The sequence below is a fragment of the Podarcis gaigeae genome, assembly GCF_964106915.1.
Source record: "Podarcis gaigeae genome assembly, chromosome: 8".
Taxonomy (NCBI): Eukaryota; Metazoa; Chordata; class Lepidosauria; order Squamata; family Lacertidae; genus Podarcis; species Podarcis gaigeae.
The window spans coordinates 29,302,070-29,321,306 of record NC_139684.1 but is presented as its reverse complement, the minus strand read 5'-3'; the positions used below and the strand labels follow the sequence as shown (position 1 = coordinate 29,321,306).

Genomic DNA, 19,237 nt, shown 5'->3' with positions numbered 1-19,237 from the left:
ATAATTTTATTATTTATATGCTTTCTAGGCAGCAGTCCATGCAGTTGTCCCCTTGTCCCATTCTTTCCCCAGGGAAAATCTGCTCTTTAACAATAAATTGGAACAAATGGCAATCCGCAGAAAACCTGAACTGCCAATTGCTTCTACTGAGCACTAAAGAGCAGTTTTCCCCAGGGGAGAGCAGCAGGACAAGGGGAAGTGTGGATACAAGTGTCTCTGAGGAGAGTATTCCGGAACAAGACCACCACTATAATCACCACCCATCTAACCTCTGGTGCTTATCATGTTACTATATAATGCAGCCATATTGTGCCACAATAAATGTTTATAAGTACTTCCCAGTCCTCTCAAGAGGCAAAAGACATGTGTCTGTAACAATGTAATTTACAGGCAGATCGAAGTGCCAGCTTAACATTCCTGAGGAAAGTAGTTCCTGTGTTTTTAGGGCCCTGGAATCTTATGAGCCATTCCTGCCTCCCCTGTGCTCAGTTTAGTGGCACTGCCTGGCTTGGCTGTAAATTCATGTTGAAGGCACAGGTAACCTTTGACTTAAAGTTTTATGTCCAAATTAATGTGTCCCTTGAATACACAGCTCTAGTCAGTCCAACTTTCAAGTTTCTTATAGAGCTGATGAAAATGGCACATGGGAAAGCAACATTGCCTGTTCTGTAAAAGAGAAAGATAAATGTAGGGTAGACAGCATCTCAGCTTGTAAGTCATTGGGGCATTTTGCAGCAATTCCTGGAAAGTTACCGTTAGCATGAAGCGGGTGTCACAAACCAGATTACTTGCGCCCTAATGCAAACAGAGCTGTGGCACTCATTTGAATCTGCGAATATAAGGCAGTATGGTCCTCACTCACTTGGAGAATGCACCACCTGAAATTGTATATGGGCAGTGATTTGTTTTTAGTTGCCCTGCCATGTGAGTAATGGTGTGTGTCAAAAATTTCCAGCCAGAAAATCTGGTTTCTCTCCCACACCAACAAGGTCACCCCGCAAGGGTGTGATGCATACAACCTCCAAATATGGCAGCAACGGTGGTGTGTAAAACTGAATGAGTGCATAGTTCGAGCCCCATACAAATAGTGGAGCACATTCACACTGGCCCTATTTCATAGCTTTATCTGATGTGGTCCAATTACCATTGCTACGTCAGACCATCTCGGTATGACCAAATGGTCCTTTCCCACTTGATTACTTCCAATCACAGGGCTCTGGCCTCCACTGGTAACTATGGCGGCTTGGGATAAGGCCTACTAGCCTGATGGAGCAAGGTAACAAAAGGGCCATAAATTAGAATGTGGTTCAGGAATGACAAGAGCTGAATGATAGAGCACATTTTGCATGCAAAAAGATCCTGAAATTCAGTTGCTAGTAACAAAACCAGGGAGCTTGTGATGCTGAAGACCGTTGAGAATACCTGCCAGTCAAAGTGGACCACACTGAGCTAGAGGAACAACTAGCCTGTAATCTACTAAAGATTAGGACTAGACTGGAGAGCAGGTTTAAGGAAGAGCCCAGTTTCTTTTGTACACATTTTGTATGATTAGAAAGGACTCAGTGAAGGTAGTGCTTATATTTTGAGCATAAACCTGTTTGTCTGCACTCATACTATGGTTTCCTGCTGTTTATTCTGTTTCATTGTTTCAATTTCAATTTCCAATGCAGCTTGGGTTTAGCCATTTTGAGTGGTTTTTCATCTTATAAAAGTAGAATATAATTGCCCCAAGCTAAATAGTTCCATGAACCTGGTGCCAACTCCCCTAACCATTTGCTGTGCTGGCTGGGCCTGATGGGAGTTGTTCAACTAGCCACCAGGTTAGCATCATATCGAACATACTGGTGATATACACACAATTGGGACCTGCTATATGAGAGGCAATGTTTCTTTCCTCCAACAAGGGACACTCCTGTTCATGGTCCTAACCAGTTCTTCCTTCCAAAGAGCACACTCCACTGCCCCCACCAATTTCTCCCTCCAACAAGCAGGTGAGGGACTCGTACTGCTCTTCTCAGATTTGAGGGGACCTTGAGCAAATGGTCCTCTCTTGGACTGCCTCTGCTGGTAGTGGGCTCTAAGAGGTTTTACCTGGCTTTGGTACCAGCACTTGACAGCAGGATCTAACTACTCTTTTGTTTCCCACAATGCTGCAGAACATGACCTGGGGCACAGTAGAAATTAAAAGGATGCCTTGATCACATCATCTGGCACTGTATGCCTAGGAAGAAAAAAAAAGTAGGGGAGAAGGGTGGAGCAGGCATCAGCTGTGGGTTCTGCTAGGGTGATGGAACCCAATGCTCTGGCTCCTGCACTAGGGCAGAGATACCTGTAATTTCAGGGATTCTGTACAGCTGCCACTGGATTATTTAAAGCTTTACTTTAAATGCTTATTGCTATTTGCTCTGGTAGAGGCTTCAATGTTTTCTTGATGGAGCATTTATAATTTCAAGAGGAGCACTCCCAATACAGAATATTATTGAAGAAATTGGAACAGGATAATTATTAGTGATTTAAACATTAATGCTGGAGGACTCCTGCTTGTTCTCCACAGCAAGCCATCCTTGCGCAATTGATGTACTTAGAAGACACTGTCCTACGATGCCACATGCTGAAGAGCAAGGGCACGTGGCTTCAGATTTCCAAACAAGACTCAAGTGCCCCTGAGATTGCCACATTTATGCCTGGGATTATGCAACCCACATAAACTATTGTACATATGACCCAGGTTTGCCGTAGCTCAGTGGCCGAGTCCTTGCTTGGCATGCAGAAGGCCCAGGTTCAGTCCCCAGTAGCACCTGCAGGTAGGACTCGGAGGGATTCCCAAATCTGCCTGAAACCCCAGGGAGGCACTGCCAGTCCTTGAAGACAATGCTGGTCTAGGCAGACTGGTGTTCTGACTCTGTATTAAGCCAATCCGTGTACTATTTAGCCATTGGAACTGCTGCTGTTCCCATTGCCCACATGCCTGAATTTACAGCTTGCACACTGTAGCTCTAGACTGCAGTGGGTACTGAGGAGGAAAGGCCCTGCTGGTGGCTTCTTTCAAAGGGATCTGCCAGGCAGTTTTAAAGAGATTTTTTTCCAAGTGTTAAGCGTCAACACTTTCCTTTTTCACTCTCGTGAAGGTGGCATGCTAGAGAGCAGTGTTTCAAGTTGCACTTCAGCAATAGGGATAAGCACTGACTGGTCTGCCTAGGACAATTTTCTACGAGTGCCTCAGAGAAAAGGCAATTGATGTCACAAAACAGTGACAGGAGCTGGGGGATTAACACTGTATCCAGCAGGCAGGGTACTAAACATCACGGCAGCATACATCTGTGAAGGAGGGCCATAGCTCAGTGGCAGAGCACATGCATTGCATGGGATAGGAAGGCCCAGGCTCAATCCCAGCATCTCTTCATAGGGCTTGCGAAGACTCCCATCTCGAACCTAAGAGTTGCTATCACACTGAAGCTAGATACACCAATAATTTGATCAGGAGAGGCGGGGAGTGAAGGCAGCTCACCATGTTCTTGTATACTTAAAATCCAGGTATGCCCTCTTGTGAAGACGGAAAGTAGGGACCCCAATTCAAACAGTAAAAGTGCTTTAAAAATCCCTACTGATGGCTTACCTAGGCACTTTCCTATCCCACTGAACTCCATTAGCAAATGGGAAAGAAGACCAGCTGCCCCCCAACCCTGCTTTCCATGTAACTGAACTGATTTGGTTTAAATGTGTGCCCGACAGTGTGTCCAATTTGGGTCTAGAAATCCACAGTCAAGGTCTCTTAAATAATTTGCCTGCCACACACAGTAAAGCTGCATTCTTCAAACTCGAGAGAACTTAAGTCTGAAATCTTGCACCAAGAGATGTCAGTGCAACGTCAGAAGATTCTCCTTCCATATGAAGAGTCTGACAGTAAAAAGCTATTGAGACCTAGCAGCACAAAAGCAGCTTAGAAGCATCCAGGTATGTATTTAGGTAAAATTGCCAGCAAGAAAAGGCAAACTAACTTTAAAGACAGAAAAGCATTTTTGTTGTTGTTTCAAAGCAGCTTTACTTTAAAGAACACACACACATTTGTCATCCAAGTTCATTTATGCCTTTTATTTTACAAAACATAGCAAGTTGCTGTAGTCTTAACATCTCTGCCCGAATCTTTTCTGTTAACAAGGTGGGTAACTGATATTAAAGAGTTCAAACTTCCTTCAGATCAAAGACTGAAATATAAATGTGGGCTTTTATTTTTATTTTTATCCCCTTCCTCTTTTTGGACACAAACTTTTTTCTTTTCTTTTTTTTACATAGTAGTTAGGAAGCAAGACTTGTGATACACATTTGCTTTTTTTTTAATATAAAAAAGGAGTCGCCAAGTGCCACAAATCTGCTTAAAAGATTTTACCACTGAAAGAGCAAAGTGAAAAATGCTGTAAAACAATTTTAAAAAGCAGATTTTGTGATGTGTGTCCCACAGTAGGGCCCCCACCCCCTTCTATATCAAGCCCCACAGACAGAGCCATTAAGCAGCTAAGTTCCATTTCTTGGCAGCTGGATCAGGTGCAGGTTTCATGGTGGTACCAAGTTCACATCCTTCAGCCTCCAGATCAGAGCGGGAGCACCTAGTTTTGGAAGGTTAAAATAAAGTCCGAGGAAACTACGCTGACCAAAGGATTTCTGCAGCATTTCCACCTGTTTCATGGCCACATCCATTGCCCACATTTAAACCAGTATTGTACCACTTTAATAATGGCTCGCCCAAAAAATGCATCCTGGGAACTGTAGTTTGATAAGAGTTCCGAGAGTTGTTGAACACCCCATTCCCCCTCAGAGAGCTACAATTCCCAGAATTCCCTGGGAAGAGAGTTATTGTTAACCCACTACGGAAATTGCAGCTTGGGGGGGGGGGGGAATAGGAGATCTCCTAAAAACTCCTGATACTTAACAGCAGTTCCCAGAATTCCTTGGGAGAAGCCATGACAGTTTAAAGTGGCTTAATAGTGCTTTCAATGCCTTGTGCAGATGTTGCCCACATTTACTTAGTGCATGTTCTGTTCTTACAGGGCTCTCCTGGTGATCTCCCATGCCAATTCCTGGAGAGGGCAACAGCTACTTAGCTTCAGCAATGCTACAGGTCTGTTTCCTGAATTCTGAAATGTTAAGCATGGTATTTATTTTTTTTACTGACAAAAGGGATCTAATTGTATCCCACTGCTATAATTTTGGGCATTGTCTTTTCTAAATATGCCAACACTTGGAGACAAATGGTGGAGTGAATAGAAGAGCATGGGTGTGCTTATGCACATACACGCTATAAGGCACAAGATGCAGGAATTGTATCTACAGCTCATACTCCGTGTCCTTCAAATAAAGCTGAGCAGGAGTCTACCAGGGCTCAAGATTGTCCTTTTACAAGCCCCTTTGAGCAATGGCTCAAGTCTGCTTACAGAGACCTTTAAGCAATGTGCACAGGCAAACAGTAAACTGTTGCAAATAAGATGTACGTCCAGAAGGCGCTATTACAATCACAACTGCTGAAAATTGCAGTTATCAAGCCAGACTTTATGCTACAATGCCTATTAAATTAACTTACTGTTGGCCTGTCCGAGAGGTTTCCTTGACGGATGTATTCTATTGCAGCCTCAACTGAAGTCAGGCAGTATCCAAGTTCATCCTTTGCTGAGCTGCAAAACCTGAAGTTCTTGATGTAACTCAAGTTTGCCATCCTAGACAGAAAATAAAATAGCATATAAGGCTTCCAAGACATTACTCAAGAAGTGGAGATGACTGAGACAGGTCACTTAAAATTGCATGCACATCTAATTGGGTCCTCAACTTCCAATCACTAATACAAGATCAAAACATTTATCCTATCTCCCACAGAGAGCCCCTCATGATCCACAAGTTTAATTTATTCTGAGTGGGTTTCAGTGCTTGCAGGCACAATATTTAGGGAGGAAAGAGCAGGGTGCCTGTTCCATTTTCAGAATGCACACAGCTGAACATGAAAGGCTCCTGAATAAACAGAAAGCCATTAAGACAACATGTTATTATTAATCCACACTTTTTCTGCAGTTTGATCCTGCATACTTCCAATTACAGGATATGTTTTGATCTCTGATACTATTGAACTCCCAGCCCCAACAGAACCAGAAATGGCATTCTTGGATTGGCAGTCAAAACTGACAAGCTATAAAAAAAAGACTCTAGGGATCACACTTATTACAGCTTTCCAGGATCATTCTGATGGGTACAATCATATTGGTGGGTTTTAGGAGGCGGGGGGGAGGGGGAGAAGAAAAAATCAGATTAAAACAATTTGGCTTTATTTTCTAGCAGGTTACCACCACAAAAAGACATGCCATTTGTATTGCAAGGCCCTGTCCTGGGATGCAAGCTGTGCAGTGCTTTGTTTCAAATAGCCACACATTTACAAAAGGACACAACACGTGCACGTTCAAGACACGCAGATTAAAAAAAAAAAATCAGCCCTGCGTTATAACTGACGTCCAAAAACATAAGCACATTTGTTAAATGCATGTAATCCCTGGAAATGGCACGTTGCTAATACAACAGGTCTGCTGGAAGTATTTACATTTTTAGTTCCCAGTTGCATCTTACCAATGTAACAACCGAGGTCTATTTTGTGACAGATGTTAGTACCCTACACACATTTCAGATCTGTGAGATTTCAGATTTGTGATACATGCTGTCCAAGCAAGGCAAGTGATTTCCAAAAGCAGCAAAATATTAAATATTCACACCCAAAAGGAGTTTCTACTCAAATGGCAATAAGAGGACCAGGTTGAACATTTCTGACTCAGGATGCCTCTCGATTGGAGAATTGATAATATGTGTTTTTGGTCCTTGACTCAAGCTACTATTTCAAGTCCAAAGCAAGTCACAATGCTTCTCACAGTTCTGCTATAAAACCTTAGAACACAGAAGCATCCAATTAAGGCTTTGCTCAGGAGACAGGACTGTACTGCAACGGTCATTTCCTAGTAAACAGCTAGTACAGACTTCAAATTATCCCATAAACCAAATGTAGGCTGGGTTTTAAGACTGAAGTCAGATTCTGCATCCAATTTATTTGGAGCGGGTTTGGCTCCAATACTGGAACATGTGATTTCTTAATCACATTTGGAAATGGAACCAAACACTTAAATCAGCTATGCAATCATCTGGATAAGTGGAGCTACCCAGAGTCACAAACCGGACCCCTTCGCATCCTGAAACACAATCAATATTGGGCCGGGGGGAGGAGGGCAGCTGGCAGCTGATGGCCATCCTAGCTTACAGACTCCATGACTTCAAGCAATGCTAGAAACCTTTCAGCACTCTGCCTTGTTTAGCGCTCTTGCAGCAGAGAAATAACACCCAGGAGCAAAAGGAGACTTGTCACATACCAGTTTGGAATCTCCGTTTTCACAAGAAGGTACAGCAGGACTGAGAGAAGGTCATCTGCACACATGGTCTCCATGTTAACTGAAGTGGGGAGGAAAAAGTGGAGTCACATTTCTATGCTAGTGATAGTGCCTAAATGCTTCTAATTAGGGCTGCAGTGTTTAGAAAGCTTTCGGCAGACTAAAGGTGCTGCCACCACAATTGATCAGCAGCAGTTTTAAAATCCAGAAGCTTCAGGCACATCTTGAAGGAATGCCCTTTGTGTGAAACAAAGAAATACAGCAGGCACTCCTAAACACAAGGTAGTTCAATTTAAAATCCTACACAGATATAACCAGTTCCTTGAAGTCTTTTACTCATTTTCAAGCCATCTTTCTGGGTAAAAGGAAGAAAAGACCAGCCCAACAAGTGCCAGGGACAATGGTCTAAGTACTGTCTGAATTATACCTTCTATTCTAGCCCTTTCAAACTGGGGAGTCTCAGAACAAGCCCTGGCATACACCCTGGAAAAGTATTTCAGATGCCTCAGTTCAAGGGAAAGCACTAATTTCCAAGTGACAAGAAAAACTGTTGTTGTTGTAAACATTTGTATACCACTCTTTATCTGCAGATCACAGGGTGGTTCACAACATAATACAAAACAAGGACACAAAATACATGATAAAACAAGAACAGACCAATAAACACCTGAAAACAAGCACCTGAATGTTACATTTCAAGGTTCTGCTCACATGCACCCATTTAAAAGCTTATGAAGATGGCTTTTCAAAGCACAGAGAGGCGATCTATTGAAACCATTATTACATTGCCATGGTTACAGACCTCTTTGGCTAGGAGACTGCATTATGATTTGAACCACTTTGCGCAGACAGAGGAGCTTCTGTTGTGGGGAGGTGCACTTATTCAGCTGGCCCAGCTCTCGCTTCGCACGAGGAATGTTGAAGCTGTGAAGTGTGGTCAAAAGAAAGGAGTACTTAGCACATACACCAGACTTGAGGAGCAGCAGCAGTGACTGTTGAAATGTGGGCACCTATTTCAAACCATACCAACTTCTAACCCTACATTCAGCATAATTCAGGCTTGCCAAATGACCAGGGAGAAGAGAAGGTGGTCTAGCCTGTTCTGATGAAGCTCTTTACGACAGAGATAAGACACTGCTGCCTACTATGATCTCCAGATCCAGCTGCTCCTGAAGCCACAAATACAGGAAGTAAGCTGAGGAGTCAGCGAACTCCTGCACAAACATATTGATAAAAAACTTGTGTTGCTTATCAACATATTGATAAGCTCCTGTGCACACAGCCCTAGGGTGCAGTTCTACAAGCTCTCTTCCATATGCTGTTGCCGCAGAAGTATTATCCCTTGGGATTTGTCTAGAGTCCAGCGTTGCCGTCAAGCCCTTCCAGTTACACGTGCTGACAGCAGAACTTATCGTCTCCCTTTCCTACTTCTCCATTCAGTAGCACCAAGGGCATATGGGCAACAACCCACTTACCTGCATATTTGTTTTTGGTAAAGCGGCAAAGAGTACACAGATTCAAAGCATGCAAAGAGCAAGATGCTCTGAGCAGCAGCCATATATCCCTTACCCAAGTTGTTGGTTCCCCCACCCACCCACCCCAAAAAAACCTGGTGGAGCTTTTAAGATTGTCATCTCCATGCAGCGCACCTGAATTCAGGCTTAATACCCAGGTCCTTCTGTTGCAGATCTTGTAAGCTTCTTGTAATTTTGTTGAAAGCTGCATCCTGGTTGACAAATACAAATGAAGCCATTTTAGAAACACAACAAGCTGCTCTCTTGGCTGTATCTTGAGATGTTTGAAGATCAGGTATGGGGAACGTTTGAAGATCAGGTATGGGGGAACTTTGGCCCTCCAGACATTGCTGAACTACAGCTCCCAGAATTCCTAGCCATTGGCCATGCCTGCTGGGTCTGATGGGAATTGTAGCAATAGGTGGAGGGCCGAAGACACCATCCAGTAGACGAGTACATAGAGCATAAGAAGCTGCCTCAGTATATCAAGCTTGGTCCATCTAGCGCTATATTATCTACTCTTGATTCTCCAGGTTTTCAGGCACCTTCTACCTACTCCTTTCTAACTGGAGATGCTAGGGATTGAACATGGCATCTCCTACATGCAAAACAGGTGCTCTATCACTGAGCTATGGGGTTAAGGACAGATAGTCCAAGTGTTTTTCCTTTAAAATACATGTAAGCAATGGTCAGAAATGTCTACATGCACCTTGAGGCAAAAGCCTTTTGATCAAAATTTACCCTTTCCATAAGTGCTATGATAAGCACCTTATATTCTGGCGCTGGAAAAGTAGGCATTCGAATGGCCAAGGGAAAGCGACACCTACCTCACTCGCCTCGATAGTCCCCACATATTTAAAGATCAGGTCATATAGAGCATGGTGGATATACATCTGAAACACAAATAAATAAATTGAACCGGAGATGCCCGTGAGTTTACGGAATTCCCACTAACAAACAACCCACTACTTACATCCACAGCTTGCTTCATCAGATTCATCTGAGGCTCCTGCTTGGCAAGCATCCTCTAAGGACACGAGAGAGAGAAAAGGCAATGTTAACAGGCACTGTCTGGGGAAGGGGTAGAAAACTGTATTTAACACACACACACACACACACAAACCATTTCATACTCACAAGGTGCGAATCTCTCAATAATTGCTGAATACATTTGGTGTAGAGGGCATTTACAGAATCCTGGAGACCAAAAAGAAGGACATTATGGAGCACAAAAGCCTGGGCTCAGATGTCACATTAAATCACAAGAGACTCAAGTTTACAAACTCCCACTTCCCCTGACCAGCATAGCTGCCAGGTGGAGCTCAGAAGTTTTCACTTAACGACAGCTTGTCGCGTTGTCCAAAGTCTGGTTAACTCATGGTTTGTTTCACACAAAACCACTTGGAAACCATGGCACAAGCAGCTGTGGCTAAGCAGAAACAGAACCAAAGCTTATGGACTCACTGAGGTCAAAGTAGAGGAACAGGGAGCACCTGAAGCTTGCTGCAGCTCACTCTTTGTGAGCTATGGTTCAGTGTGCCATCCTAACTGGGCCACTGCGTCAACATGTCTAGGTAGAGGGCCCTTGCAGGGATGGTGGTGGGGGGAAGAACATTTTAGAAAGACATGAGGAGAGTCCAAGTTGTTTAACTGGGTGGAGTGCCAGCGCATTCTTTGAGGTGGTACAGGTTCCAGATTAATCTTCCAAAGGTTTAGTTCATGTGGGTGCAGAGCACATTTGAATCAAGTAGGTTACTGTGCTTTATTTATTCTAGAGCTGCACTTGAGCCATTCTCTTTATGAAGTAATCTAGCAGCGAGCAGTAACTAAGGCTGCAACTCAATTTTTAAAAAGGTATCTGAAATGGGTTAATCTACATTGATTTGCATATAGCTACAGATTTGCATATACATAAACTTTTGAAGCAATATGTACTTTTTTTTAGACTATGCGTACATGGCACAGAAAAGGCATTCTTCCTGCGTTAAGAAAGGGGAAGTTTCTTGCAATAGGCATTTGCAACAGACTAAGGAAGGCTGAAAACAGAGATACTGACTATGTAGTGCCGCAGGATTTTCCTGTCATGATCCTTGAAAGTCCTGTGGAAAGATGCAATGGCTTTATCAAACTTTTCAGCATGTCTCCCCAAGAACTCTCTCACATCTTCAACGTTTTTCAGGGAGTAAGAGTTTGACGGCGTTGAGGATTGTTCTGAAATGGAGGGCAGTTGTCAGTGCACAGAAAGATCTGCAGTTCCTCCTAGCATTAGCAGCAGTTCCTTATTTATTGATTTATTTATGTTGCCAGATGCAAAAAGTCATGGCAAGAAACCAGGACTCCCATATTTATTGCTGACCTCTTAACTCTTTTCCTGGCTTCTGAAGAGTCATTTCTTCCAGGAAATAATAATCAGGATGAAGATCCTTCATGCAAGCCTGCTAGGGTAATCTAGCTCTCATCCTTGTCGCCTTATGAAAGGCTTCTGACCTTGCCTTCTAGACCACATAAGCTGTCTGCTCATGGTATATGAAGGTCCTGAAATAAGTGTTATTGCCCAAGGATGGCCCTACCATTAGGCAGAGTAGGGTAGATACATCAGGCAGCAGAGGGTGGAGTGGCAGTGATAGCCACCTAGCCTGTTCCCTCTTGGGTACCTGCCATGTACCTCCTAATATAGTCTGCTGCCCCCTCCAGTGTGGTGGAAGGCATTGCATTGTCACCAGTGTTGAAAAAAGCTTCAATTGCCAGTCCAATCCAATTATGTACATGGAATGGAACATCAGAAGGGAAAATGGGACTCTCCTGCCATCTGCCTCAGGCAGCAAAATACCTAGAGTTGGCTTTGTTGAAGTCCAAGGGCTGGCTGAGAAGAGCACTACTACTTACCTTCACTCTCATTTTTTTCTAGTGCATGAGCGATACAAAGGATGCTGAAACTCTCTTCTCTCTCATTGTAGAAAGTTTCCTCAAAAAGAACAGGCACTGAGCAACGAGGGCTGAAGCCAGCCCCAAGGATGATCAAGCTTCCTTGTATGAAGACTTCCTAAAGGGACAGGAGGAAGGGAAAGGCAAATGAAAAAAGATCAATACCAACGTGAGCAGTACGCAAGCGGAACAATTATTTAGGAATAGTGGTTAGTCATGCAGATTTTGAGAAAGATAAGAAGGCTTCTCGAAAGCAAGACAGGTGCAATCCAAAAGTTAAAACACACTACTCCGCTTTTGAAATGGTATTGCAGAATTGATTTTTAAATGTTTGGTGGAAGGGCAAGATTGTCCATCAGTTTTAGAGTAAGAAGCCTTCGCTGTTTGAGCTCTTAAGCATTACTGTTGTATTCCTTTAGAATTCATTTATTCCACTGAACTTCATGAGGCTGCAGAGTGGGCTGATGCCCCCACCACTCTCAATGCAAGACTGCACTAGATCCCTGTCCTTAAAACACTTTTTGTACCTTTCCATTCACAGTTTGAAAGTTTTCTTCCACAGACTTCAGAACGTAGGAGTCAAACTGGCAAGCTGAGATGCTGCTGCTTGAAAGACTTCCTTTGCATGGAACTAGCACCTAAGGAAGTAGTAAGCATGGAGTCAGGGGCATGCATGTACACACACAAAATGGATAAATCCTAAAAGTATTAATATTTTGCCAGATCACACTATTTTAAGATCCCAAGTTTTGAAATCAGGCAGTAATGTAGTTCAAATCAAGAAGCTATTACTCATTGGGAGGTGCTCTTCAATCACCACAAATGAGGTGCAGTGGGCTGGGGGAATGATGCTATATTGTGGGAGGCCACGAGAGCCACCACTTCGTATCTCAAACCCTTAATACTTTGCCGCAATGTTTTGTATCCCACCAAGTCCTACTCAGAGTAGACCTACTAAACTTGACAAACCTAAGTTAATCATGTTCATGAACTTCGATGGGTCCACTCTGTCTAGGAGTAGCATTGGACACCACCCAGTATTTCCTCCAAGGGCAGCCAGACACAAATTCAGAGAAGAATAGATTGCACCAAGCAAGTATCATTGTAAACCATCTAGAACTTTGTTGATTTAAAAATTCTGGATTCTCCATGTAGAGTCATCAAAAGATATTCTCATAACAGGACTAACTCTTGTGGCAACCATTTAAAAGCACCTCACTGAGTGTTCTCTCTACAACTATGCACAGCTCCTCCACTTTTTCTTTTTAAACATATTTTAATTTTTGTTTACACAAAACTTTATTTAGAACAAGGAATTGGCATCAAGCAACACCCTCCTCCCATTCCTGAAGATGCCTCCACTTTTCTAATGCTCTTGTCATATGTGCAACATGTGTGGTCAGATACTGCAAAAAGCATGTTAAATAGACCCTCTGAACCCGAAGTCCAAACTCATTCCCTGCCAAGCTGTAGGACCCATTTTCTGAAGGCATCAAATTTACTTACAATTCCGTGGAATTCTGCAACTTTCCTGCAGAGATCAGGACGTCGTTTCTGCATAGCTAGATAAAAAGGGTTCTTCAAGAGGTCTTCATCATACACAGCCATATGGACTCCCCAAGTATCCAATTTAGAGACTTTCTGGAAAGCAGAGAGTGAGAGAGATCGAGATCTCTGTGGTCAAAACCCAATTGCTACCATTAGTAACCAGAAGAAAGACACTTCCCATCATTCTTCTCACAGACATAGGGTGCAATCCTATAAGCACTTACATCAAAGAAAGCCCTATTGAACTCAATGGCACTTGCTTACATAGGATTGCACCACAATACCCCTCTCAACCATTTGCTCAGTTATGTACCACTATTTCCATGTACACAATTATATAGAAGAATTATATATGGAAGAAAGTCAAATTCTAGGGGGCTGGAGAAAAAGGTGCATTTAGGTCCAACTCTACTATTAGGCAGAGCGAGGAGGCAACTGCTTCAGGCAGCAAATGTTGGGAGGCAGGGAACAGTATGCAACCTGTGTGTGCCAAGAAACCTGCACTGTGCCCCCTCCAAGCTAAGCGTTGCTGCCTTCAGGGACAGTGGAGGCAGCTGCCCCATCACCAGTGTTGAAGAAAGTCAACCAACAGTTTGGTAGGTTTCTGCATATGGACAGGAACGGGTGCCACCCCATCCTTTTTTCCCCTCAAGCAGCAAAATGTCCTGGGTGTTTTCCAGACTATGTGACAGGAGACCAGGGGTGTTTGTTTCTATGCCTTGGAATAGGTGCCACCATCCCACTCAGCCCTTTATAACACCAGACACCAGGGATCCACCAATCATTCACTTTCCTCTTCTTAAAGGTCTTCTCAGTAGAGACTGTTATCCCCAGCTGGATTTTAAATTGCATGTGTATATATATATATAGAGAGAGAGAGAGAGAGATAAAGTATGCAATTGTCCTTTTGTTTTTATATATGCAGTTGTTTTACTACTTTTTACTTGAATTGGAAATGATTCATAAATAAAATCATTAGTATTCTTATTTATTAATTATTCACTGGCCCCTGATGGATCAGAAACAGTTTAGACCAATTACTTTCCCGTATTGCACCATAAAGGAAACACTAAGCTCTGCTTCAATATATAGCTGAAGGTTATGAAGTACGAAAAGGAAAGCAAGAAGACCACCATACTTTTGTCTATGCTTCCATTGTATACTCAAGTTTTAATTTCTCTTCTTGCCAGGGACAGTTAAAACCATGCTCCAGGCAGTTTACAACATGAAAAAATACATACTGTATTGGCCTGAATATATGCCTCACTTTCCCCCCAAATTCTGACCATACAAAGTGAAAGTGTGGCTTATACAGTATTCGCAGCCTCACGGTATGCAGCCAGGAGCGCAGGGCAAACAGTGCCAGGAGCACAGCAAAGAGGCACCTGCCTTGTGCATAGTCCCATGTCCTCTCCCCCAAGGCCAGGAGAGCAAGGAAGGGGAAAGGCCATCAGCAACACAGCGCAGCCTCCCCTCCCCCCCCAGTATGCAGCCAGGAGCAATGAGGAATGGAGCGGCTTATATTCAGGTACTTTTCCTTTTTTTCCTCTCCCCCCCCCCCCAATTTTAAAGGTGCGGCTTATATTCAAAGCAAAACAAAACAAAACAAATAAAACCTTTAAAAGTACACAACCAAATTGAACAATTGCCACATATATAACAATAATGATAAAAATAAATATACAAAAATTTAAAATCAGGAGCAGCAACAACAACTACTCCTAACAATACCCCAGCCCAATAGTTTGTTCGGACCTCAGCTTTTGTAGCAGGCATCTGTCATGGCCTCACCCTCCTGGACCAGGTGGGGAAAGGCCTACAAGGCAAGGAGCAGGTCTTCCAGGACTCACAACCAAGCCATCAGTCTCAAGTAATGCTCAGCCCTTCCCAACCAATCTTGCCCACTTCAGAATCCATCCTAGAATGTCAAGTTTCCCATTCCCTCCATTTAAAAAACAAAACACTGGTAGGGTCTATTCATGCTATTTTGCTTCCTTGGGTGAAAATTTAGTTTGCCAAATCCCACCACCACCACACAAAAATGATGTAATGAACAGGTTTTTTCCCATCATAAGGGTCTCTAAGCAGCAGCACCTTTTCCCCATGCCATTCAGTTGTATGGCTCCTGTTTTAGAGGGAAAAGAAACCACCTACAGCGGGGCGTAAAGATTTCTCAGTTGAGGCCCTCTCTCTGCCCCAGGGGTGGGGAACTGGATCCAATTGGCAGGCCCACTCTCCATGGACCACTTGGACAAGTGGGAGTGCCTGTCTACCTGTCAATCATCTGACATCAGGTGCTCCAACTCTGAACCCAAGGATCAGGAGTGCACTCCAAGCATTCCCCACAATGCTCCCTTTGCAATCCAATCTTTAGTTCAAGTCTCTCTTCCTTTCCAGTTGTAATCTGGTCCTTTTTAAATTTGGCACCTTTTTCTTGTTGCTGCAAACTCAGAAAGTGCCCACAACAGGAAAGGGACAATCAGAAGAGAACTTATTATTACTAAAGCTATTACCCATCATTCACCAGCAGGTCCCAGGCCAGGTTACAACCATTTAGAATTCAGAATGGTTAAAACAGATTACAGCTACATAATAGGGAGGACCTTAAAACACACATCTCAGATATTTTTTGCTCCATAAGACGCACTTTTTTCTTCCTAAAAAGTAAGGGGAATTGTCTGTGCGTCTTATGGAGCGAATACATGGTTCCTGGAGCCAAATTGCCCAGGGGCAAAAAGCAGATCATGCTCTTTTTTTTGAAAGAGGGACGTGGGTGTTGAAACAAAGCCACTGATCATTTGCTGATCCGAGAGAGAGAGAGAGAGAGAGAGAGAGAGAGAGAGAGAGAGAAGGGATGCTAGAGATAATGGAGGCTGCCTGGGAGGGAGGAGGAAAAGACAGCAAACTTGCAAAGGAGGGAAACAGGAAGACTAAAGCAACAAGGAGAGAAATTAGAAGAAAAGGAGGAGCAAAAAACTGCTCCAGCTAAGGAAAAGACACTACACTAAGGCAAACAAGAGGGAAGGGAGTGTTGAAAGGAAACAGCTGATCGGTGGGATCGGAAGAGAGATAAGGGACGAAGCTGCCTGGGAGGGGGGAAGGTAAAAGCCCATGGATCCTCAGGATTTTTACATTGGGTCACCCCAAATTCACGATCAGATCACATGTCTGTGGCCACAGCATGAACCACAAAAATCATACATCCACTGTTTTGTTCAGAATATTTTTTTTTCTTGTTTTCCTCCTCTAAAAACTAGGTGCGTCTTATGGTCAACTGCGTATTATGCAGCAAAAAATATGGTACTTAAAAGGAAGTTCTTTATTATTCCTTTACAATTTGGCCCTAAGGGCTGATAAGTCCTGTGCCTGACAGTATCTCATCAGGTGATGGACAGGTGGGCATGGCATGGTCCAAACCATGCTGTGGGCTAAATGGGGAGACCAGGCAGGCCAACTAGGATTCCCCACTGCTACTCTACCAAGTGCATGAGGCCATGCTCTGGGACACAGCTGGAGCCTCTTGGTAAAGCCTATTGATTAGGACAGGCCAATTTCAAGAAAATTTGGAGTTCAGAATCTTTGCAGTCTTGAACAGATCATGCAAAGATGCCCAGTTTGCCAAGAGAAACCTGAAGGATGCCACTAACTAGTAAACACAACATAACTTTATAAGCCAAGCAGTACCAACAGCTACAATCATTCTAGGGGCTAAAGCGATTGGTGCTTTTTAATCGTGAACGCTGCTGCTTAGTTATAAGTGTAGCATCTATAGCTCGTGGCCAAATGCAGATGGGATCATAACGCAAATAGACAGTGATATAAAGTAGTTTTGATATTGACAGATGGTAGCTCTGATGGGCCAGAAGAAGTAGTTCCAAGTGATGGCAAGACAGCAGGCAATTCCCAGCATATGGGATTACACACTGCAAGTGACAAGTCTAAACTGCTTAGTACCAACAGAACAGATACAAGCCAAGCCACACTAACAGTTGCTCCCAGAACCAGCTGGCAGACTACATCTTCTCTCCAACACTTCATTCTTCCTTAGTTTACTTATGCTGAGGGGAGTTGATGGACATACCCATGGTAAGCCTCCTGGGGACCCAGCAACCAATCAGAGCTACTTAAAACAATTCAAAACTTGACAGTTAAAACTGTTAGATAGGGGTTGACGACCTGCAGAGACAGGGACCAGTTCTGATGGGGATTTGGGATTATCTTGGCATGGCAAACTACTCTGATTCCTGAAGAGTAAAACTCCTAGAAGGGGTTGTTAGAGTGTTCCCCCTGGGGTAGTAATACTAATAGCCATTCTAGATGGAAATAGTCTATCTTGAGAAAAGGTTCAGAGAAGAATGCTGAATAATGTAGAATATGGAAAAACAGGGGAATATGTCAGGTGCAACCCTAGGCCCCCTATCTGCCCTGGATTCACACTTAGCAGGTGTGTTGTGATACCTTTAGCATTGCATTACGTCTTTTCTCAGAGTGGCTCAGGAAAACAGAGGGGTATCCCCTTTTTACAGTCAACACCACTCTCCACAGTAGGGTAGGCTGAGGGATTGCAATTAGCCCAAGTTCATAGAAGAAAGTTTGAACTAGAGCCAAAGCCATGTTAGACGTTTAGAAGAAAACCACATGACACAGCCACCAGAAAAGCATGTGGAGGAATCACTTGATTAATGCTCTTGCATATAAAAAAGGCTCCCTCCTTATATAAGGAAGTACTAGCCTAGCCCTCTCCTCCTAGAACATTAACATGGAAGATTATGTATCCCTGAACCTATATTCTTATACCCCAGGAAGGATTATCACTAGATTTATTTTAAACATGTGCTACGGGATGTGGTCATGTGCTGATACCACACAATATTACCCTGCTTGGCAAACAAACATTTCACAGCATGTCTAGCAGGTCACATTTGTTGGATGGTTCTCGCATAAATGCCACAAGCCCACCTCTAAACAGGTTTAGCAATGCAAGACAATCAAGCATGCTTTCAGGAAATATTTCAAGGTCACTTGTGTGGATGAGTCATCTTCTGACATTGTTAAGTTTATGGGGTGGCTAAAGCAGGGTCTGTTTTTGGATCTGTTAAGCAGAGCATTTTCACAATGAGGAAGGCAGTTAAACTTAACTTCAATGGATCCATTCTTTTACAGCTACAGCATCAAATGACTGGGGGGAAAGGAAAGCAAAACCTCATTTAAAGCAAACAAATGATCTCAAGCACATCCCACAACCATGTCAGACCCCAGGATATCCTGCAAAGTTTGAGGCAAAAGCCTAGTAGTTCTGTCTATGAAAAACATACCCACTTAATATTCTTGTGTTTCCCAACACAAGTTAAATTAACCAAGTTAATTTAAAAACTGTACTATTTGATAAGACTATTCTCTTACATCAGAGATGGTAAGCCTCAGGCCCAGGAGCCAAATGCAGCCTTCTAGGCCCCCTTTATCCAGCCATTGGCCTCACCCCAGGCCACACACCCTGGTTTTTAGGCAACACCCCTCACTAGCTCTGCTTTGCATTCCTCCTTGAGTGTTTTTGCTGGCAGAACTATGTTCCTGATTTCTGATAATGCTTCTAGCTTGTGTGAATGAAGGACAGAGAGGGGTGTGTATGTGTAGAGTTTAGCCTCTTGTACAAAGATAAAATTCACATTTGTTGCTCTGCCCACATTTGCCTATGGCCAATCCCACAAATGGCATGTGGCCCCCACAAGTGAATGTGACACTTGAGCTGAAAAGTTCCCTGCCTAAGCTGTACATGGCTTTACAGCTTCTGGCCTACTACTCTTAATGGCCAGCTGATAGGAACCAATTGCTATGAGATAG

General features: G+C 43.4%; 1 protein-coding gene across 10 annotated transcripts in view; it reads right to left on the bottom strand.

Annotated features, from left to right (window-relative positions):
* The window catches only part of ANKRD27 (ankyrin repeat domain 27), a 71,042-nt gene that overhangs the window by 31,451 nt on the left and 20,354 nt on the right, over window positions 1-19,237 (bottom strand). For 6 of the 10 annotated variants that reach the window (XM_083750446.1, XM_083750449.1, XM_083750454.1 and 3 more), the window contains 11 exons: window positions 13,355-13,489; window positions 12,376-12,486; window positions 11,810-11,966; window positions 10,980-11,134; window positions 10,061-10,120; window positions 9,897-9,950; window positions 9,751-9,816; window positions 9,059-9,135; window positions 8,212-8,333; window positions 7,392-7,470; window positions 5,576-5,708 (listed from right to left, as the gene is read on the bottom strand). In XM_083750446.1, coding sequence (XP_083606572.1) covers window positions 5,576-5,708; window positions 7,392-7,470; window positions 8,212-8,333; window positions 9,059-9,135; window positions 9,751-9,816; window positions 9,897-9,950; window positions 10,061-10,120; window positions 10,980-11,134; window positions 11,810-11,966; window positions 12,376-12,486; window positions 13,355-13,489 — 1,149 coding nt within the window. Of the gene's footprint in view, window positions 1-5,575; window positions 5,709-7,391; window positions 7,471-8,211; window positions 8,334-9,058; window positions 9,136-9,750; window positions 9,817-9,896; window positions 9,951-10,060; window positions 10,121-10,979; window positions 11,135-11,809; window positions 11,967-12,375; window positions 12,487-13,354; window positions 13,490-15,669; window positions 16,010-17,383; window positions 17,499-19,237 lie in introns of those variants that run through there. The other 4 variants (XM_083750448.1, XM_083750452.1, XM_083750453.1 and 1 more) reach the window with 4 other exon arrangements.